The sequence below is a fragment of the Canis lupus genome, chromosome 29 (assembly GCF_011100685.1).
Source record: "Canis lupus familiaris isolate Mischka breed German Shepherd chromosome 29, alternate assembly UU_Cfam_GSD_1.0, whole genome shotgun sequence".
Classification (NCBI taxonomy): domain Eukaryota; kingdom Metazoa; phylum Chordata; class Mammalia; order Carnivora; family Canidae; genus Canis; species Canis lupus.
This window is the reverse complement of record NC_049250.1, coordinates 7,736,437-7,760,164: the sequence shown is the minus strand read 5'-3', so window position 1 is coordinate 7,760,164 and position 23,728 is coordinate 7,736,437. Positions and strand designations below refer to the sequence as shown.

The 23,728-nt window shown below is 39.1% G+C and overlaps 2 protein-coding genes across 9 annotated transcripts in view; one reads left to right on the top strand and one right to left on the bottom strand.

Annotated features, from left to right (window-relative positions):
• Positions 1 to 22,062, bottom strand: part of TGS1 (trimethylguanosine synthase 1) — a 41,215-nt gene extending 19,153 nt beyond the window's left edge. For 2 of the 3 annotated variants that reach the window (XR_005380965.1, XM_038579328.1), the window contains exons 1-9: positions 21,555 to 22,062; positions 15,885 to 15,949; positions 13,441 to 13,601; positions 12,277 to 13,102; positions 9,340 to 9,457; positions 7,782 to 7,868; positions 5,744 to 5,915; positions 3,561 to 3,867; positions 1,339 to 1,494 (exon numbers count right to left, since the gene is read on the bottom strand). Coding sequence is in view for 2 of the 3 variants with exons in the window: in XM_038579328.1 (XP_038435256.1) it covers positions 1,339 to 1,494; positions 3,561 to 3,867; positions 5,744 to 5,915; positions 7,782 to 7,868; positions 9,340 to 9,457; positions 12,277 to 13,102; positions 13,441 to 13,601; positions 15,885 to 15,949; positions 21,555 to 21,658 (1,996 nt within the window). In the remaining variant the exon portion in view is untranslated. The remainder of the gene's footprint in view (positions 1 to 1,338; positions 1,495 to 3,560; positions 3,868 to 5,743; positions 5,916 to 7,781; positions 7,869 to 9,339; positions 9,458 to 12,276; positions 13,103 to 13,440; positions 13,602 to 15,884; positions 15,950 to 21,554) is intronic. The other variant, XM_038579327.1, reaches the window with a different exon arrangement.
• TMEM68 (transmembrane protein 68) overlaps positions 21,861 to 23,728 on the top strand; it is a 48,233-nt gene continuing 46,365 nt past the window's right edge. For 2 of the 6 annotated variants that reach the window (XM_038579335.1, XM_038579334.1), the window contains exon 1: positions 21,869 to 22,060. The gene's annotated coding sequence lies outside the window, so the exon portion shown is untranslated. Of the gene's footprint in view, positions 22,061 to 22,391; positions 22,736 to 23,728 lie in introns of those variants that run through there. The other 4 variants (XM_038579331.1, XM_038579333.1, XM_038579330.1 and 1 more) reach the window with 4 other exon arrangements.

The following is a 23,728-nucleotide window of genomic DNA, read 5'->3' as shown; positions in this document are numbered from 1 at the left end:
ATTTCCAAAGGGTCAGGAAATGAAAGGAGCTGATAGCAACAGGTTGCAAAATTTTAAGAACAGCAGAACTCTCTTCATCTTCAGAAATGGGGTCCTAAACCTACTCCAAAAGAATGAGGGTACTAACCTCCTTTCCCAATAGAAGAAATTAACATTTTTTTCAGAAAGATATTTCTCTGAACAAAATGATACACCAATTTTCTTGTTCTCTTTCCTTACCAAAAATCTAAATGGCTCCTCACTGCTGGAAGAATAAAAAAATAAACTCCTTTTATAGAATTAAAAAGCTTTTATCCAGTCTTTGCGCTCCTATGCGCTTTCTCCAATGTGCAATATTTTATAATTATAAGAACCTAAATTCTAACCCCAGATCAAGCTTCCTGATTTTGATAGTTAATAAAGATTAACATTTAAGTAGCCCCAATATGAAAATAAGCATCAACTTACAGAATTGAGAAGGTGTTCAAGACATAGTAGGAACACTCAACAGAAGAACTCAGTTTCCAGTGTTAATTCATCAAATTATATCTTTCTACACTAGATATTACATTATCAGATATTCTGCTTAACAATCTATTGTTCTCCGGGTGCCTGGGTGGCTCAGTGGTTGAGCATCTACCTGTGGCTCAGGTAGTGATTCTTGGGTCTTGGGGTGGCGTCCCATTTCAGGCTCCCCACAGGGAGCCTACTTATCTCTCTGCTTATCTCTGCCTCTGTCTCTCTAACAAATAAATAAATGAAATCTTAAAAAAAACCCAAACCCAACAACAATCTATTGATGCCCTTTGCTACCTATCGTAAAATATAGATTAAGTATACATTAAGCCTGAATATGAAATTTTAAAAACACATATATATCTAAATTGAGAGACACTGTAGAAAATAACTGGTCACTCTTCTTTGGACAACATCAAAGTCATAAAAGACAAAAAGACTGAGGAACTATTCCAGACAAAAGGAAACTAAAAAATCATGAAAACTAAACGTAACATGTGATCCTATACTGGAAGAAAAAAAATGCCATAAAGGACATGATTAGGGTAACAGATTAAACTAGGATCTGGACTGCAAATGATAGTATTGTAGCAATGTTAAATTAATAATTTTACCATTGTTGCATAAGTATCCTTGTTCTTAGAAAATACACACATAAGTACTAAGAGGTAGAAGCAACTGGACCAGAAACACATAGAGAATGGTAAGGCAAATGTGGCAAAATGTTAGAACAGTTGAATCTGGGTAAAGGGCATTATGAATTTCTTTTTTACTATTCCCGCCACTTTTCTGTAAGTCTGAAATTATTTCAAAATAGTGTTAAGCATTATATATATAGTTTACCTCTGTCCAGTTTAATCCCATCATCAAAGCGGGAGAAGAGCCTGTATCTCTGGGCCCAGTATTTTGCCAGCTCAGGAACAGCAGCTATCTCAGGAGGCAGACCAATTACCTTTTTGCTCTTGTTTTTTTTCTTCTTCTTTTTCTTTTTACTTTCAGCTAAAATAAAAGAATATAAATACGCAGATGCCCAGTATGAAAAAAGACAATCATAGATGAATTTATGTAAAAAGTATAGCCACATTCAGTATTTATAATTAGGGAATGTACTGCAGACCATGCATTCAACAGCATCCCAGGAGAAGCAGGAGGGCATACTGTGCATAGCACGGACTTTAGATTACGGCCTCTATTTTGCTATTTATAAGCTCTCTGAGCTTGGAACAGTAACCCAGGCTCTCTAAGATCTAATTTTTAATTCCTCAAAATGAATGAATGATAGTATTTTACCTATTTACTTCACAGGATTGTAAAGGGAAATATGTAGAGATACTACATAGGTATAAAAGTTATTACGCTTGTTAGATAAGACACTGTTTTAGTCGGTCAAATGTGGAAGCCCAAACATTTCTCTTCCCTTCTTTAAAATAAAACCTCTTAAGGACTGATTAAGCTCCTAACTTTCAGCCTGATCAGTCCTCCGAATCCAGATATGACCTGAAGGTCATATGGCTTCTGGGAAATTAAGACAGGTCACTGCTTTAAGGTTAATAGGAAAGGATCTCATTCATTCAAAGATTGACTTTTTCTTAGACAATTTTTATTAATTTGGTAATTTGTTTTAAATTCTGAGCAGATTAGAAATAGCAATTTAGAAAGAGTGCTGTCACAGCTAAGTAAAATGACAAGAACTGATGCTGACAAATAAAATTACCACCAATCCTCAAGGATAGGACTATATCTTATTATGGTCATCTGATCATTGCAAACAGCAGAACTGTCATCAATAGCGAAGTATAGTAAGAGTCTTTTAGGAGAGGGGATACTAACATTTTGAGTGAACAAATCCTTACTGCGCAAGATCATCCTTGCAAGACCATACGACATAACATTAAGCAACCCAGTGTACACTAAGTGCCAGGACCCCTAGATCATTCTAACAGCCAATATCTTCCAAATGCCTCTGGTGAGGAACCACCAGCATTATGAGGCAAGGTAATTAGGGGAGGACAGGAAAATGGGATGGAGGAATCAGACAACCTGGTTTTGAGTCCTAGCTATGCCACCCACTGGCACTGTGACTGCAGGTGAGTTTCTTAGTTTCTTTGAGTTTACTGTGTGTATTTTTAGGATGGGGATAATCCTGCCTACCTCGCTGGGTTATTTTATAGCTTAAATGAAAATAAGGCATATGAAGGCATTTTAGAAGTCTGCAGGTGCCACATGAACATCAGCTGTACGTGACAATAAAAAAATTTAAACTACCTTATGTATGCTTTTTAGAAAGGCAAAGAAGTATGTGATACAAAGAACTCAGCTCTCTCTACACACACATACACACACAGAAAAAAATTAAGATTCAAATGAGGTATTTTCCTCAATACTAAATTAAGAAAGAGACCATCACAATATAATTGTTTCATTAGATTAAGTCTGAAATCATTCATCGATAAAAATGAATACATGTCAAATGAAAATTTCTACCTCATAAAAGCTTCAATGTTCCAGTGAATACAATTATAAATTAAAAAAGAACATTTGCTGTAGAATACAATCAAACAGTACACAAAAGGGCATAAAGTGAAAATGTGACTCCATTCTCCATTCATTTCAAGCAACTACTACAAATACCTTATGTCAGGGTGCCATCCAAATAACAAACTACTACTACCAACAACCATTACCATAAAATACAAAATATATAAATAAGCAAATAAATTAATCAAAAGGAAAACCAGGGAAAAACCAAATTTCAAGAGGGATAAAAGGGACTTCCAGCTAGCTACCTTTAGCCCAGGGAAGAGGGCAGCGGCAGAGACCAATCTTAATGGCATAGACAGAGGTACTCAGTTTTCCCACATGCCTGGCCTTTTATTTTATCATGCTTGATCAACCAAAAGTATAGTGTTCTGTGCCAAATCATAGCTACTAGCACATTTACACTTACTGTGCCCTCTAAGAAATAAACAGCAGTGAATCCTTAAGTGTAGAGATGATTCAGAACTGAAAACTAGGGAAGCACACTATCTAAATTCATCAGCAGGTTGAAGCATATTTAGTCTTACCTTCAGTTTCTACCTGAAGAGAGTCTGGAGTAATCTGAGTAATACCATCTTCCTTATCTGTAATAATTACTATCGTGCTGTCTCCTTCATTTTTTTCTGTTTCAAGTTCACCAGCTGAAGACGTGGCATTACACTTTTCAGGCTCTGGATTATTTGTCTGCAGTGGGTCATCACCTTCTTTAACAGACATTTCTGGTTCTTCTGAATCACTGCTTGTGCACGTGTCTTGTACATTGTCATGAGAAATGGACTCCTGCGATGCTTCCTCATCCATTGGTTCATTAATCCATTTTAGGAATTTTTCTACCTGAAATTAAGTCGTCACAGGCTTGAATTCATTCCAAATTATACCTGCTTTACCATTTGGATCTCACTGAGAAAATGTTCTAATTATTAACTCTGATAAGTATACTATATTACACAAGCTAATTATACAGAATTCTGAGCTAACTGCACGTTAGTATCTGGACATACCATGACCTTATTAAAGATTTCTTTAAAAGGAAGAAAACATCAGATTAAACATATAACGATGACTTTCCTGTAATCAATGAACACTAAGAGGATAAAGCTGAACTGTTCCAGTAGCTTTCCACAAAGGCTTCTAACAACATAACATGATATTATTACAAATGTACCTACTTATTGAGTCACTAATATTAGCTTTACAAGTTATACAGACCTTTCTTCAATGGCCCAGCCTATGATAAATTGTACTCCCTGCACCAAAGATAAACTCTAAAAAGATTAAGTGCCCATCTCTCTGTAAGAAAAAGAACAGTGCTAATCTTAGAAAGAATGCAAGCTAACCTTTAATGGAGCAGTAGAGTCAGTACAATGATTTCTAAAAACTGGGTTTCTCAGAAATGTTAACAAGGTGTTAACAGATGATATGTACTTCCTTGCAAACTTCTATAACAAGAGTATTTTTCATAACAGATCTTCATGATCTTCCCATGAGTTAGGAAATTGGAAGATGAGCACAGGCAACAATCCAGAATCTTCAAAGGGGCTATGACTATACATCAGTCAGATATCTAAAAACACAACAGCCATATTTCTTTTTTCTTTGGCAATACTTAGCAGTTATGTTTTTGCTCTTTGTCTACAGAGGGATATATGGCGACTATCACATCCAACCAATACATAAGACGTTCTTTAAGACTGGTTGGTCTGATATTGGGAAATGTGTTCCAGATATAACGTGGGCCGCTAAAATATTAGAATATTATCAGTGACCAACCAATCCAAAATATAACACAAATAAATCCAGCTATAAATATGTAGCAGGTTTTGGAAGAATGCTGACGCTGGGAAAGATAATGTATCCTAAAGGTAAAACAAGGTCATCACCAGGTCTGGAGGTTTTTGTTTTGTTGCTCAAAGGTGCTGTTAGAAAAGTAACTGACACAAAGGTTCTGCTCACTAAAAAGTATTTTTTTCTCCTATAATGGAGAATTATCACTCATCAACCAAAAATAATTCTAATTACTTTTGTTTTTCAAGTGCATGGACAGCAGGTAACAGCAGAGTCCCAGAGAGGGGCATGAATATTCCAGTTAGCAGTGTATTCACTAAATTAGCATGAAACTATTAGGATGAACTGGTTAGTGCAATGTTTGATTGATGACCTCAAAATTAAGGCTTACAATTAATGCTGGACCAGAAACTGACTTCCAGGATCCTACTTAAGCCTGAAGCAGATGAGAAATTCTCACTGTTACTATGTGTATAGGAGGCAATTTTACCTATTTATCTTCCCAGACACTGATACTTTGTAGCTTTCAAAACATCCCCTCTTCATATTATTGCCAACTTATTCTTTTTCGAATTTGGTTCACATGATATATGCCTTTAGGAAGCAAGGGGAAGAGAATTTTAGGTACTTTTATATCTGGTAGAAATAGGATTTTTACTTGAAAAAAAATTTTTTTTAAAGATTTTATTTATTCACGAGAGAGAGAGAGAGAGAGAGAGAGAGGCAGAGACACAGGCAGAAGGAGAAGCAGGCTCTATGCAAGGAGCCTGATGTGGGACTTGATCCCAGGTCTCCAGGATCACACCCTGGGCTGAAGGCGGTGCTAAACCACTAAGCCACCCAGGCTGCACTTGAAAAAAATTTTAAGGAGTCAAGCTTACAAAATAAATTCTATCTGTAAATATACGACAAAATGTAAACCTACCTTAGTCAGAGTTTTGCTTTTTTTGAATGTTTTTTCTGACTCTTCAGTAAAGAAAATGTGTTTGTTTTTCATATTTATTTGTCTTCTCATGTCCAGGAACTTTGACTTATACTTTACATTCTTATGTAGGTATCTGACCCGCCGATGACTGAAATTTGAAATTCCACCGTATCTGTGGCCAAACCAAAGGAAGTTGACTCAAACCTTAAGTTCTATGAGTTTGTTTTCTTACAAGAAAAGAATAAAAATGACAATTTTCACTATTTTTCTACTAGCAACCACCATATTAATTTCATTTTTCTAAATTACAAAAGTCAGAAATAAAGTTTGAATGCAGAGGAGTTTAAGGTCTTGGTTCCATGCTCATTTTCAACTAAATGTGAAATGCCGGTTGAGGATATCAAATACCTTATCTGTAACAGAAAGCATATACCACGTAGTAAAACGTAGTAAAAAAATTGCAGAAAAATATGACCCCACTGCACATGAGGGAAATATTATCTTTTCTCATGGTGAGATGATACCAACTGCAACGGCCTTTAAGTACCATAAAGGAGAGATAACTAATAGTTTAAAAAATATTCATAATATTATGAGCATGTATTTCTGAACTAATAATTTGGATTCAATTTATTTTATTATTATTATTTTTAAAAGATTTTATTTATTTATTCATGAGAGACACAGAGAGAGAGAGAGAGAGAGAGAGAGAGGCAGAGACACAGGCAGAGGGAGAAGCAGGCTCCATGCAGGGAGCCTGACGCGGGACTCGATCCTGGGTCTCCAGGATCATGCCCTGGGCTGAAGGCAGATGCTCAACCTCTGGGCCACCCAGGAGTCCCTGGATTCAATTTAGAAGTCAATTTTTAGATCTATGTCCTTTTCTTGCTGCCTTCATATTATGTAGGTATCAGTTAAGATTTCATAACTAACAAAGTCTCACCCCTTAGAAACATCAAAGACCATAATATTTGTTTAAATCACTGGTACAAGCTGACACAGATGGTAGGTCTTTAATGAGCCTTAACTATTCAGTTCAGTCTTCATGGTATATGCAATAAACCCTTCAATATTCTTGTACTTAATGCTCGGGCATTTAATCCTAGAGAAAACTTATACTTTCTGTATACAAACATTCGCAGCAGCTTTATTTGTCCTGGCAAAATACCACACACAATCCAAATGATCTTGAATAGATGAATGGTTAAACAAACTATGATACTTCCATAGTGGAATACAGCAGTAAGTAGGAATGAAACATTGGTAAACATAATAACTTGTGGGGAACCTCAAGGGCATATGCCTAGATCTTAGGAACAACCTAGAGGTACATACAGGGTAAGTCACACACAAGGATTAGATAAATAAGCATGTACTGATAAATCAGGATGTTCATGGTACATTGTTAAGGGGGAAAAAAGCAAGCTGCAAAACAAGTATAATATGATTCTATTTTTGTGTTTTTATGAAAAGGGAGTAACCAATTTATATGTACATAATCATAGAAACACACAAGTAAACAAGGAAGGATATATGCCAAACATTGCCTACCTCTGAGGAGTGCTTTGAAAGATTTTTACTCTTTCTTCTGTTTTGAGTTTTAATGTTTTCATAATAAAAAAAAGGCTACTTCAGATTTGAACTTTTCATGACATGTTTGCTATACATGTCAGACGTATAGAGGTAGATACATGAGATGCAAGGTGAAAAAGAGAACCACACTTAGAAGTCTCAAGAGCTTGGCTTGAATCCTTGATATGATCCTAAGTCACAAGCTCTGTGGGCTGCAGTTGCTTTATTCATGAAATTTTAATAATGATACTGGATTGCTATGAAGTACAACTGAGTTAATAATACATGTGAATATATCAAATGTGTGGTAATCTCTCTGTAAGAGAGGTTAATGTTTTAACTGTAACATCTCAAATGGTATCAATTCTATAACCATCATTAGCTACTGAATATCAGAGAACTTGAAAACAGCTGAAGTGTTAAAATTTCAGACAATAGTATTTATGTTGTATTTATGTATAATTACTTTTGTCCTGAGCCATGCTTGAATCCCAGAAGGGAACCATTGTCATCAAAGTCTGAATCCGGGTTTTCATCAATGTCCAGTTCATGGCTAAACAAATAAACAAAAGGTAAACAGTGATAAGCCATTATGTCCAGAGCCCACCAGTTCAGGTAAGTATCAAAAAGATACATAGTCAACCTACATACACTTTCCTATTACTACAATCAACCACAGCTCACAAATCCAGAAAGAAAGGAAAGAATAGTTTACTCAGATTTTCCAGTTACCCAGGAGTGTCTGGAACACAGCAACAGGCACCTAAATCCTAATTATCTCTATTCTTGAACATGGTACAGACATAGATCTCTCTGACACAGATCTCTCCATTCACCTTTGGAAAAATACCTGTAAAAGCTGTAGCCTTAAACTAATCTCCTAGAGGGCTACTTTTAGAAGTCTTCCTTAAAAATGGCAAAACATTTGAGAAGTATCAAGCCAACCAAAAAAATTACAAAAAAAAAAAAATATATTAAGAAGAATAAGGTTGTGATACAAGTGATAAGTAACCCATGATCATTGATCTATTGGGGATGCCTTCCTGACCCCTATTACTTTGTGACAGTACCAAGTAAGAAAAAATGGTAAGAAATAATTTCTACAAATTAAGGCCACTAAACATTTACAGTGGACCTATTAGGTTCCGGAAATGTGAATACACCACCCACATAGTCTCTGCCTCTGGGAACTAAAGGTGGAATTAACAAGCATTGTATACTATGTGAAGGGAACACAATGGAGGCATGCTTTTATGTATATACTAAGTTACTGAGCCTCTAAAGCTTGTAGATTGTTTTTCTACAAGCTGTACAGAACATAAAAGTCTTAAGTGGAACATTTCATATCCTGTCAAAGAAATAAAATGTTTTTAGCTAACATCTAAGTTCTATAATATCCATCCTTTCTTTCTATTTTATGGAATTAGCATTTGACCATATCCTATCTATGTAACTTGTCACTTGTTTAATTTTACATATCAACAGTATACTAGCACTGCTTCCAGAAGGGTCGGTCTGGGTGTTAGACCTGGAGCTGCCACTGTTTTGCTATATAACTCTGGGCAAGGCACTTATGCTCATTTTGTCTTAATATTATTATCTATAGATTAAGAGCATTTGATTACATACTTCTGAGGTCTATTTTAGCAGTAAAATTCTGTGATAATATATGCGCAGACTTTTGGAAAAAAAAATAGAACTTCCTTGAGACAAACCATATCTACCAATACAGTTAAAAACTGTCATCCATTGATATCTACTGTCAGATATAATTACATGCTAGCTCTTGTCTTCCCAATGAGCTCATTAAAAAAGCATCAGTTCCATTCTAGAAATGAGAAACTGGCAGAGTAAGAGTTGGGATTTGCAGGTGTTCCTAGGCCCAGGTCTCGCTAATACATCTCATGTTTTCTCCTCACGGGATTAACCGTACTGTAATATAACAAGTGCTTCACAGCCACTCCCTCATGGACACAAGTGCTTATGCTACCCTACTGTGGAGAGAGAGGTAATATGCAACTTGCCTCCTCTTGAGTTTGCTTGGCTTCCGTTCAGGTGGATCTTCTTCACTCTCATCTCCATCAATACTGTTGGGGTGTAGTCTTTCTTTGATTGTGCTTGCTTCTGAAGAGTCCTGTGAATCTAAAGAGGCAGAGATATTGTAGTGGATTTTCCCTTTCGTTTGACAACTCTTCTGCCTTTTGCAAAGGCTATCAAAATATTTTTGTCACTTTCCTGCAATGAACTTACATGCGTATCAGGCACAGTGCCAGACCACATCTACCTATTTTGTCTATCTCCATGTAGACTCTGAGCATAAAAAAACGGTAGCTATGTCTATCAAAGTTTAAAAGTTTCTATCATTTAACTATTTAAAAAGGAATCTAAAACTTTTTCTTCATAGCTATCCAAACAAATCTACACAAATTAATCCACAGTTAGTTTTGTGATAGCTGAACAGTTACCACATTTTGATGGAACTTTAATTTTAGAGGGAGGGGGCAGCCCCGGTGGCGCAGTGGTTTGGTGCCGCCTGCGGGGTGTGATCCTGGAGACCTGGGATCAAGTCCCACATTGGGCTCCCTGCGTGGAGCCTGCTTCTCCCTCTGTCTGTGTCTCTGCCCCTCTCTCTCTGTGTCTATGAATAAATAAATAAAATCTTAAAAAAAAAAAAATTTTAGAGGGAGGGAAGCGGGGGAGGGGGAGAGGAGAGAGAGTCTCAAATAGACTCTGCTGAGCACAGAGCCCAACTCAGGGCTCAATTTCATGACCCTCAGATGATATCCTGAGCTGAAATCAAGAGTCAGACGCTTATCTGAGTGAGTGACTTAGGCATTCTACTTTTTGATGGATTTTAACTTAAATCATGCTGAAGATAGCATAATACATTGATTAAAAATGATTTCTCCTTATTAAGAAGCAAATAAATTACCTCTAATATAGCTCTTAAATCAAAAGTAACAGTAGGGTAAACACCACCATTTTAAAAGAATATTTTTAACTTGTGGGAGCTCCAACTGAGGCACCGGTTTTTCTTCAGATTGGCATGAAGCCAGTAAGTGGGACTGGCAATGAAGAACTATCTGCAGTGTAGATATAGTGGGAAGTTTTAAGTGTGTGGGCATAGACTATTTCAGGAGAGTACCCAACCATTAATAGTAGAAAGCATACTTACATAGAAATGTGATATATACCTTGTGTAATTTTTTTTTAAGATTTATTTATTTGAGAGAAAGACAGTGTGCCCATGGGGGATGCGGGGCGGAGGAAGAAGGAGAGGGAGAAGCAGACTGCCCCCTGAGCAGGGAGCCCAACTCAGGGTTCAATCCCAGGACCCTGGATCATGATCTGAACCGAAGGGATATGTTTAACTAATTGGGCCACCCAGATGCCCCTATACCTTGTGTTTTGATCTCAAGGCAGGATCTAAAACAAATCAAAACCTAGATTCCCAGACTGATCCTGATGATACTCATTGGACCTAATTAAAGAAATGGCCAATCTATACATGTTAGTTAGGAAATAGGCAACAAAAGGTACAAACTACGAGGTTTACTATGTTTGACAAAGGCAAAAAATAGGAAGATAAGGAAAGATAATTAAAGGAATAACATGAAGGAATAAGGACAGGAGCCAATACATTGGCCAATACCCATATTTCAAGTTTTATGGTCAAAATCAGCATAGAAAGTAATCAAGAAAGTATACAATATCAAAAGACTAATATAAAATAATCACATTAAAAAATATGATAATAACACCAAAATAGAAAGGAATGAGAATACCTAAGTAAGCTCCATTGGAAAAGCACAGAGACAAAAGGAACTAAAAAATAGAGCAATTTACTAACTCTCTAAAGGAACCTCTCAGCTGGATGAAGATCAGCAATCTGAGAAGCAAAGCAAAACCAATTGTTAAAAAAAAGGCCAAAAGCTTTTGCTTCATATAGGAATGAGTCTGAGAAGAAAGTCCTATATTACAAATATATTTTTTTAGCAACAAACATCAAGAATGCCAGGAAGACATTCTTAGTGGCCTTCAGGAAATTCAGAAATAAAAAAAAACTTTCTCTCGTTTTCCTAGTGCCATCAGTTAGAATTCTTGTCCCCAGCAAAAGCATTCTTACCAACCTCTCACTTTTCTTAACACGCGGCTCACTGGCTTTCTTTAGTCCTTTGTTTAGTTCTTTAGACACCAGTTTCCATGATAGGTTTTGTTTTGCTTTGTTTTAAATCATTTAGGCTGGAGTCATTCAAGCTCCTTATCCTGGATATTTTATAAGAATCCTGAAGTCAATCCTTCCAATTATAAATTAATAACATGCCCTGTTGAGATTCCCTACAGAGCAAGACTTCCATTTGTTTTGAAATAAATTCCAGATATGACTTACAATCAGATTTGCCTGATGTCCATTGTGTACTCTGAACCATTCTCTAATATGGCTCTTATAAATTCATTTGCTCCAAGCAACTTTAGAAGTTACACACTCACTCTATATTAAATTTCTCGAGGGAGTTTCAAGTTTTAATTCACTGGCCATCAGCGTACAAGTGGAAGGAACAAGACTTTTTTTTTTTTAAAGATTTTATTTATTTTATTCATGAGAGACAGAGAGAGAGAGACAGAGAGAGAGAGAGAGAGAGGCAGACATAGGCAGAGGGAGAAGCAGGCTTCCCGCGAGGAGCCTGATATGGGACTTGATCCCAGGACCCTGGGATCACACCCTGAGCCTGAGGCAGACGCTCAACCCCTGAGCCACCCAGGTATCCCAGGACAAGATTTTTGAGAACCCTAAGCAAATATTCTTATTATTTATATGAAAGGGTAATAAACAACTTGCGATATATGCATTAAATCATATTATACCATAAAATGTAGTTGGCATTGTGCAACCCTACCATTAAGGATAATGTAGGTTAATTTTCCTGTTATTTGGTAGGATAAATCTTGGGCTATCTTACCCGGAGCTGGTTGGTTTGTGCTTCTGTTCCCAGACAAGTTGCTGTCCTTGGTTCCTCTATTGCATGGTTCACTCTGGCCAGAAGCAGGGCATTCTCTGCTGCTGCTGACTTCACTTAGCCACTGATGTCCATCACAACTTACTGAAGAATCTAACTGGCTCTGTTCCACTTCCTCTGAATTCAGACTTATATGACTAATTCCACCAAGGATTTCGTTATGCTCTTTATCACTGGAACTAGAGCTTTCACTATCAATCGTAACAGATGGAGATGGAAAGGACAGTAAGTCTGCCTTCATGCAATTTTCATCTTTCTCACTGTCAACTTCTATCTTAGAGCCACAAGTATCTGTTTCACAGGTTTGTGAGACATCAAAAGTCCAACCCTGAGCTTCCCAATACTGAAACTGTTCCAAATAATACCAATAAAGTTGACTATAATGTTGCTCCCATTCCTCCTTTGTATCAGGAATGTTCCAAGGTTCAGAACATAGTGTCTGACCTGAATGTTTTTCTTGCCAGCTTTGCCATAATAGTCCTCCACCATATTCATTCCAATACTTTTCCCACCTCTCTGTAATTTCTAGCTTTGGAGATAATGTATTTTCAACAGGAAGATTTTCAGTTTCAATGTCTTCTTTGGTTTTAAGTTTACATGTTTTGGTACTCTCATACTGTTCAACTGAAGATGGATCGTCTGAAGCCAGTATGTCATCTTCTTCATAATCTTGTCTCCAAGATTCTCTCATAATTTCATCTAAGTACTTCTTCTGGTGTTTTTTCTTTTTCTTTTTTATTTTAACTTTATTTCTAGTATTCATAGACACCTACATAAGATAAAGAACTACAATGTAAAATGTACCTCATAAACTGTAAAAGAAAGCAGAATCAAAGTCTATTTTAAACATTAAATTAAATAATATATCGTCAAATCCCCATCCTGGGTTTTTAGTTACACAAACAAGTTAAATCTTACTATTTATGTTTCCAGGAGAAAAAATCACAAACGGACATATATCAAAATTTATACTTTTGATTAATTTATAAATATGTACATTTGAAAAGAGGTGGAATGCTCTAATTTATGAATATATTAGACAGGATAAAAAAATTCTTTGTGGTATTTTATGAAGTAAATGAAGAAACATATAAGTAACATACTTACCTCAAAATTCTTATGTGCAGATATCCCACCAAACTGAAGTGGTAGTCCCATACTTCTCATGAGTTCAGCTTCAGAATCAAGTTCATTTTCATCTAGGCCTAAGCCTTTGCTGTCATGTGACTCTGCAGTACCACCTTCCTCCTCTTCTGTAGCGTGGTCTCCTACAGACAGGATTTGTTAGCTTCATTTTAGAGAAAATGTAGATGCCAGTTTTTTCATCCTCATTTTATTTTTTATTTTTATCTATTTATTTGCACATGCGAGAAAGCAGAGAGAGAGCACAAATGCACCTGAGCAGGGGGAGTGGCAAAGGAAGAGGGAGACAGGCAGACTCCCCCCTGAGCAGGGAGTTCAAGTCAAGACTTCATCCCAGGATCCTGAGATCATGACCTGAGCCAAAATCAAGAGCCAAATGCTCAACCAACTGAGTCACCCAGGCCCCTCATCCTCATTTTAAAAGAGGAACCTGAGAATTATGTAAATGTTATGATTTTTAAGGGGTGATATAGACTAGTAAAAAAAAGCCAATTAAGAATCAAGAGATAACTTCTAGTCTGCCTCTGCCTGCCACCAGCTACCCATTCAACTTATACTTATTGAGCACCTCCTCTGTGCTATGCACTGTGCAAAGTACTGAGGATATAAGAGGGAACATGGCAGAAAAACCACAGGAAAAACATATTTTTACATTCCTTATATGCAGTATTACTAAACTAGATCAGTGAATTTAAAACGATGATTTGTGGAGTTATTTTAGGAGCTAGTAATAAGAGAGGTGAAAGGTATGTCCTTAGGCCCTTCATGGGTATTTCAATCTTCAATCACAACTGGGATTTTTATTCTGTGACTCTGTGTGAAAGATGATTTAATGAAAGGGTTCTGCTATTAAAAGTCTGAGATCCACTGAACTAGAAGATCCTTTCAAATCCCTGATTCTCCCAGAAAACCTGTTTTATTACAACAAAATAAGTTTAGCTTTATACTAATACAGTTATATAATAATATATCAGACCAGTAAATGGAAAATGCCATTCAAATGTTCCATTTACCGTTTAAAATGTGAGAAAAATATTACTTTATACATTAGCATTCAATTAGGGATGAGCTGCACTCCAGCTAAATGATCATAGGCAATAGAATGGTGAATCTTACAAAGCAAAAATGGACACTAAAGAAGAGACATCCTCTGTGTATAAATTCTACTAAAACAAAGAGGGGAAAAAAAGATATCTACATAAATAATAAAGAGGATTCCACTCACCATTTCTTTCAGTGGACTTATTAAAGTACAGGAGAACAAACAGAAAAAACAAATGTGCTAAGTTTTATGTTCCTTTCCTGGTATGCATATTTTATGTTCAGCAGGAGCCCTGGTGTCTAAAAGAAACCTTATTTGTACATTACATTGAAATACAAACCAAATACTTCATTCAGTGATCAACTGAAGAAACTGTGATTTGTTCCATCATTGCAAGAACTAAAGGAGTTTTAAAGGTAACATGACACGCTTTACTTGTACTGACTTGAGCCTAGAACTCTTGCTAGTTTTCCCTTTATCTAGATAAACAAAAAAGATCTGTGTGGAAGGAACAAATGGGGTCATAGAGGGAAGTCTGAGAGAGAGAGTAAGACAGTTTTCAGGTAACTAGATGAAACTCAAAGTACCTAACAAATTCTATTTGTTACTTGGAAAAGTTAACCCAGATGGTGGCTTCTTTCCTTCAGGCAGAAGACTATGGATGTTCACTTGGCATTTATCCTGAATAATTTATCCATACAATTCTTAAGGTATCTAAACAAGGAGGTCATTAGACTGAGGCAGCTTGAAGGCCTTTGTTGTCTATGTAAGAAAACCAAAAACCTAAGCCAGAATCAAAGCACTCAAATCTAAGAAAACAACACTTAAAAACAACTAATCACAAACAGCCAACTAGGCTTCCCCAAATGAGGTCAATGGTTAAGCCACAGCCAATCAGTAATTTCCTTGCTTTGTTTCTACATCTTCTCTATAAAAGCCTCTTTCCTAACTCCTGTCCTGAAGTGGTGCTCCTATGCAGGGAGCTGGCACCGCCAGAGCTGTATATGTAAGCTCAAATACACTCTTGAAAATTTTAATGTGCTTCTGCTTATCTTTCAACACAATAAAATTCTGCTGAAAAAAAAAAAAAACATATGTTCTCTACTTTTCAAAGCTTCAAATTTCAGCTTGCCTTATCTAATGGCAACAACTCAAGAAGGAATGCTACTTATAGCAAAAGAGGCTACCTCAAGTCCATGTACGAACTAGCCACAGAAAAAAAAAAAGATGTGCTTTGATAGGGATTTTAGAGCCATGTTATAAAAAAAGGTAAGGACTATGATTGTAACAAATTATATTTAAAATCAATGCATTATAACAGTTACTTTGAGCAAAAGAAGGGCCATATCATTTTATACTGTATTACCTGCATTGTCACCATTGCCTTTGACATAGTAGCCTTTTAATCCCAAATTGCACAATTTTCGATCTCTGCAAAGCAAATTAAAAGTCAATACTGAAATAAATTAAATTATAAACTTGAGAAAAAAGCAAGTTCAAGGCAGCATAGATTAATTAAAAAGGTTAAGGAACAGAAAAGCAATCTGCTAATACATTTCCCTCATCTGTAATATACAAGAAACAACAATACATATCTTGTTAAATTATTATAAGAATAGTACATGTAAAATATTTAAAATATATCACATGGGAAACATTTATAACTATTGATTATTAAAATTAAATGGTAGTTCTAGTATGGGGAAAGAATTGATCTTATAATACATGAACAATGAAGTGTTCTCTAAATTTGCTGTAAGAAGTGAGCATAAAAGTGGAAAGATTTATCTTACATACATATAAATCCACACGCAGACCCTACGTTTTGCAAATAGGCCAAGGTATCATTACCATTGCCTAGTAGACAGATATTCATGGTCTAAGCAAAAGTTGTTTTGGGGACTAACCCCAAAGAAGTTCTTCTTTAAATATTTTATCAAACTGAAACATAAAACAATTCAGCCTCAACAATTTTACATTTTATCTATTTATCTATGTATCTATCCATCTAGGGTAAGCTCTAAGCCTAACATGGGGCTCAAATTCATGACCCCAAGGTCAAGAGTCGCATGCTCCACCAAATGAGCCAGCCAGCTATCTCAACAGTGAATGATTAAACTTTTCTTTACATACCTACTTCTAAATTTTTTCTCTATCTGCTAAATTGGAAATTACTTAACCCAAATAAATTTGGCAGAACACTTAAAAAGGAGAAAAGGAACACCTGAGTGGCTCAGTGGTTGAGCGTCTGCCTCTGGCTCAGGGCGTGATTTGGGAGTCCCAGGATTGAGTCCTGCATCGGGCTCTCTGCATGGAGCCTGCTTCTCCTCCCTCTTCCTATGTCTCTGCCTCTCTCTCCGTCTCTTATGAATAAATAAATAAAATCTTAAAAAAAAAAGGAGAAAATTTTGCTATTATCTTCCTACTATTAAATTCAGCTGTAATAAACTCCATCAGAAGTGCCATAAGGCCATCCTCAAGTATTAGCTAATTTTTCTAATGGAACCACAATAAGTTGAACACAATAAAATTCTTGTACACTTGATATATTTCACTATCCTCCTGTTTATTTTTTGATACTTCATAAAACATAAAGTAGGTAATGACTCATATAGCAGGGCAGCAAACAGGCCAGCAGATGAAATGCAAACATGCTTTGGCAGCATGCCCACTGCCTTCAAGAACATTAGACAATGGAGAGGGGGTTGAGGTGGTGCGGGAGACCAGCAGCTGCACAGAGGACATCAAGGGTATGTCCACCAGCACCCAAGGATACAGGGCACCAAGTGTCAGGTGCAGGATAAAACTAATCCGGTTGTAAGATTGGTTAAAATAAGTGAAGCAAAGGTACTGAGGATAATGACAGCCAAGATTTTCCACACACATACATGTATTTATGTATGTATGTAAAATACATCCTGACTGACTGTGTCTGCTGAGAGAGTGTAGAGCAATGAACATAATGAGCACTCTGGTCTTGGTTTCTGAACACTATACTTTGCTAAAAGGAACCAAGGTTCCTTGGAGAAACAGCAGCTCCAGGTTGAAGCACAGAGAGTAAAAAATAAGCCTGGTCACCTTCTGTGCCAGACAATTAGGAGAAGGTCAAAGAATGCCAGAGACACATCAAAATGATACACAAACCACCTCAAGGAGCCCCCACCAGCTAAAACTGAGACAGTATCACCATCAAAATAAATGAGAGTAATAAGATAGAACTTTAATAAACAATCCAGAGTTCATGTTAACAGAGTCCATGTAAATAAAGGAATAAACAAATACATGGGGAGAAAAGAGAAAGCACTCCATACAGAATGCCAACTAATAAAAGCAGAATGACAAGAGATAGAGAATTATCCTTTGGCAACCTTCAGAGGCAGCTGGTTCAGGCAGGAACAGGATATTGGTAATGCTGGAGTACTTTCTCCCAAAATACTAATACACACAAGGGGAACCACTGACTTTATAGCAGGGCTAGCTATGAGACTGAAACATGATTAGGTAACAGAGGTCAATGTCACCAGTGGTGGAATGGGTCCATAGAAAGTGACTGAAGTGATGCAGGACCAAGCACAGGATCACTTCTGTGACATTCCTGCCAAGAAGGCATGGCTTGCCCTGTTTCTGTTGAAATGTCAGGTAGACCCAAGTTAAGAAAGGTCAGCACAGAAGTAAGGTCTGCATTTTTTAAAATGCTGAGGTCTTTTTTTTTTTTTTTTTTTTTTTTTTTTAATTTTTTTTTAAATTTTATTTATTTATTTATGATATTCACACAGAGAGAGAGAGAGAGAGAGGCAGAGACACAGGCAGAGGGAGAAGCAGGCTCCATGCACAGGGAGCCCGACGTGGGATTCGATCCCGGGTCTCCAGGATCGCGCCCTGGGTCAAAGGCAGGCGCTAAACCGCTGCGCCACCCAGGGATCCCCAAAATGCTGAGGTCTTGATAGGGAGGGAACGAGTGAGGAATTTTTCAAAAGGAGATTGACAAGTTGTAAGTAAACATAAAAGGAACTATGGATCAGAAGGAAAAGAGAAACACTGCTGGGAAAGCTGGGGAAATCCACCACCGTGGATATGAAAGAGAATACACTTATTTTAGGGAAAAATACAATGGTGTTTAGGAGTGATCAGGAATCATGTGTGCCACTTGCTCTCAAATGGTTCAGAAAAAGACTAAAGATTGTGTCGGGAGGCACACGCGTGTGTCTGTATGCAGAGGGAGAGATGAAGCAAATGCAGTTAACTGTTAACACTAGGTGAATCTGGGAGAGACTATGGGAGTTCTTTGACCTGTTTCTGGATTTTTGTTTTTAAGTTTGAACCCATTCTTTACTCTTCTTCTGCTTATTTTTCCAAGTGTGAAATTATTTTAAAATGAGTTACTTAAAAAAAATTAAATAATGAAAGCCTGTTATCTATAGCACAACAATTTCATAACAAAAATCTACTACTCTACCATTTCAGCATTTACCTATGTTCTGTTCTAGGCTTCATACATAATAACAAAATTTTACATAACTATAATAATAGTGTAGATATTTTATATTCAGATCTTAATTAACACAAGGTATTTTTTCGTGTTACCACTGAGCCATTATAAAGATTATTTTTAAGAGCTCCATTACACTGTAATTATATGTTTTCTTCATACATATAATGTATGGAAACCTGAATGTGCAGATGAGATAGAATTATGACTCTACAGCTCATAAGACTAAGGATGTTAATATAACGTCCTTAGGTAATAAAAATTAGTTATGATATTAGGTTTTATTTCCTGCCTTTGAGGAGAGGTGTACAATAACCTTACTTAGTATGAGAATCAACTGAATACTGAGAAGGAATTAGGCACCTATGCTAATGCTCATTTTTTGTTTTCTGTTACATGGACTATTTTTTCCGTTTAATAATCTATTCTAGAATTTTGCTAACAACTGATCTGTTGTTTTAAGACTGTGAAAGAGACCTTTTCCCTACCAGGTAAGGTTATACAAATAAGCCTGTGAACTTCCAGCATGTCTCCAAGTCCCAAAGACTTCTCAGTGACTATTAGAAATAATTCCAAGATCACATTCTTTTCGTTCTAAAGGGTCATAATTTGGGCATTAAATGATCTAAAGTTAAAAGCCATTATTTTCTCTTTACCTATTTTGAATTCAGAATGTAGCTTCTAAAAGTAAGTAGGGCTTTTAAGTCTTAAGAATGCATAAGAAATTATCTGAAATTTAAAAGATGAACCTTTTAGTTCAAAAAGACTAAATTCAGGGGCACCTGGGTGGCTCAGTGGTTGAGCGTCTGCCTCCAGCTCAGGTCATGATCCCCGGGGTCCTGAGATCGAGTCCCACATTAGGCTCCCCACAGGGAGCCTGCTTCTCCCTCTGTGTGTCTCTTAGGAATAAATAAAATCTTAAAAAAAAAAAAAGGACTAAATTCAAAGTAATTGGTGATTTGCATGGCAATTAAAGTGTATTTTATTTTATTTTTATTTTTTTTTCTTAAATTTATTTATGATAGTCACAGAGAGAGAGGCAGAGACACAGGCAGAGGGAGAAGCAGGCTCCATTCACCGGGAGCCCGATGTGGGACTCCATCCCGGGTCTCCGGGATCACGCCCTGGGCCAAACGCAGGCGCCAAACCGCTGCGCCACCCAGGGATCCCTAAAGTGTATTTTAAATAAAGGTGCTTTAATTAAAACCTAGTATTATTGTTTTGCAGGAGTCCAGCAAGACAATTTTTCTCCACTTTTTACAGTTTCTAACTTAGGTTCCCTCTCCTTCTTTTTGGAAAGGAGGCTTCCTGAAGACCATCCCAAGACTCAACCCAGCTTCAGGCTAAGAAGTAAGTGTGTAGCCTTGGCTTTCTTTTTCTTTTCCTTGTACACAGAGTTCTGCCCGTCACTCCCTCCCACTCAAATATACCCCAGTTTATTCCCACTCTTTAGACATCTTTTCAAATGCTACTTCCTCAAAGAAATCTGTGATCTGTGGAGAAACGTTAGGTTTTTGCTATCATATATAGCTGCGCTTCTCTCTTACAGCTCTTACAACAGTGCTTAGCTAAATACTTATGTAACTCTTGTCTTAATATCGACCTCCTTTGCTAGAAAGTAAACTCAAAGCGTGTAGGGAGGGCTGTGTCCTGCACCCGGGTGCCTACCAGTGTGCCTCATACAAGGAAGCACAAGAGACATTTGTGGAGTGAATATATGCATGTATACATACAAAGACGACAATACTTTTTAAAGATAGCGTTTAATTTCCCTTTGGATCAATTTCCCGATTACTCCACAAAGCACGACCGACAGCAAGAACGTCTTCTCACTTAAATTCTTCCACGGTAACGTATATTAGAAGTCTAGCACGCAAAATTCGCTTCCACAAGTTGAATCCAACCACCAGCCTGTGTGATAACTGGGGTCGAAATACCTGTTCTAGGGATGAAATAAAGATCCAAGCGGCTAAACTTACACACCTAAGACAAAGAAAGCCTCCCTAGAGTCCAATCCTTGAGTCCGTTTTTTCCTGTTCACTGGCTCTCTTCCATGCAGGGCAATTTTTACCTCAAACACGTATTTTCCAAGAATATAGCTCCAAAACTGACGTGATTATAATTAAGTCTTTTATCTCGGGTAATTAGAAGTTCTTTTTAAGCGCATTTGCACTTTACTAAGACTTAAGGTCTTAAAAAATGTCAACCAACAAGTCACCTTAAAGCCTTCAACCTGTGACGTCACATCCACTAAGATTTCATCTTACATTTCATTCGCCTGATCTTAAAACGTCCCCCCCCCCGCCCCCGCAATAAAGCGGAATAAACCAGCTGCCACGTTTCCCCACAGCAGCCCACAGAGCAGATGTTCTCTTTCACTTAGGGGCAGTGGGCGACCTGTCCGTGAGGTCCGGGGGCTCTTCCTGAAACATCACCCTGTGCAAATCTTACACTCGGGGCGGGGATCCCAATTCCGAGTCGTTTGCAAGGCCCACGCTTCTGGGAAGCAACTGTGCCAGGGATGAAGGGGAATAGGCTCTGACTTACTCCACAAACGCCCTGGAGCAGAGGCAAAGGATCCCAGCATCCTCCTCCAGGTCCTCGACGAAGAGAAACATCTCGGCCACGCGGCTCCACTTCTCGCAGCACATTTTACCTCAGTGCAGGAAGCCCTGCGGGGGGCAGCCCGGCACCGGCCGTCCGGACCTCTGCTCGGCTCCTGGAGGCCCCAAGGGGGTCTGGCCGGCGCGCCCGAGGGGATGTCAGGGGTGACGAACCCGCCCGGGGCCGCTCGAGCCTGGAGGGCGCCGAGAAGCCGCCGCCGGAAGTGGCTCCGGGCGCCCACGGGAAGGGGCGGGGCGAAGGCGGTGTCACACTCTGCGCTGTCCGGGCTGCAGCCGTGGTTCGTCTTGTTCTTCACCGGCTGCTCGGCGGGGAAGCCGGCTGCTGAAATTTCTCCTCTTGCCTGGGTCGCTGAGCCACCGAAGAGCTCCCGCCGCTGCTCGAGGGTGAGAGCGAGCCGCGTCTGCCCTCCCCGCTCCCTCGCCCCCGAGGTGCGTCGGTCCTCATCTCGGCCTCCCCGCGCTCCTCCCCGCCGGGCGCACGTCGCTCGTCAGTGGCGCGGGGCTCGGAACGCCCAGGCCGCGCTCCGGGTTCCGGGGGGGGGTTCCGGGGGGGTTCCGGGGGGGGGGGGCGGGCAGCCCCCGGAGTCCCCCGCGGGACCCGGGGCGGGCCGGGCTTCCCGGTGCTCGGTGTAAGGCCGGGCGGTGGGGAGGCGGGGAGGGCTGGATATGCCTGGGTCACAACGAGCCGGTTCACCCCGCCGCGCATCCCCCGCCCCCCCGCGCCCCAGAGCCCTGCTTGGTCTCGGCTTGGGCGGCGGGGCAGGGTTGTCGCGACGTCGGCAGGGGTCTCGGGGCTGGCCCGGCCACCTTCTTCCCGGATCCGAGTCGAGCCTCGCGGTGATGACGGGCGTGTGCACTCGGGAGGCAGCGGAGATGGGTGGTTAAGGCGGCTTCCAGACGCGCCGGGCTTGAGTCCGGGTGTGATGCTCCTTCGCTACCTGTGGGATCCGGGCCAGCGACCGAGCCCTTCTGAGCCTCCGTGATAGTCTGGAGAACGCGAACGTCGACTGGCGCCTGCTTCCTGGGGCTGCTGGAAGGACCAGATGAAGCCGTGTCCCGCAGACCTCTCGTGCACCGTGACTGGTGTTAGGGGACAGCTGCTTTGTAAGCCCCAGGCGCTGCCCTTGGTCCCGGGGTCTTCAGCCTTAAAACAGGGCTCTGCCCGCAGCTGCTGGTGCAGGGTGGGGAGGATGCAAGGGCACGGAGCCAGCAAGTCGGGAGCTGGACCGCCCCTGCTGGGTGTGGGAAAGGCAGTTAGGACTTGGTGTGTGCTAGTCGTTGAGACGGTCCACGCAGCTCCCTCAAAGAGACAAGTTCAAACTTGAAGGTGGTTGGAGCATTTAGGACTTGGTTGTGCTATTAATGCCGGAATGGCATTGTTACTTCGTTAAAATGTATAGAAACTGAGTTAAAATCCGGATATTTAAGACAGTCCCAACTATTTTGGTCGCATTTACTATTGAATGGAAATGGAAGATGGATTTTCAAGTGAAATGTTTATTTCCACGTCCTTACTGCTGCTGCCTCACTTTAGTGTCTGAGATAGGCTCCTTTCAGTGACTCAGGGCTAGAGTGGTGCACAATTAACAACAAATACACCAGTGTAGATGTACAGCCTCTGGGGTTTGAGGGTAGGTTAAGAAAAAAAGGTAGACTAGTAATTGTCAGAGGGGAAGATTTTAGCTAGAAGTTGGAGGACGTTCTGGGGTTCAAAAAAAGCCACGAAACCTTGAAAAGTAGTTCGTAATAGAACCTAGAGTTTGCAGCTTGAAGTCTACAAGGTACTGTTTTAAAGATAAAATGATTAGGTTTCCTGAATATACTTATTTAATTTATATTGGATAAACTCCGGTTTTACTTTTGGTTTGAGGTAGAATGCTTATTCATTAGAATTGAATCCTAAATCCTCGTAAAACAATTCTTAAAAATGCAGAAAGGAAAAGGGAAAATGAATTTTATTTCAGTGAGTATTTAGTTTAACTGGCATGTTCAATATATCTTCGATGTGGCCTGTATACTAAAAGTAAGAAATGGATCTGCTGCCATTCATGGTGCTAAAAGTCCTGATAATGGGTTTTTAAAATAGATTTATTTCCT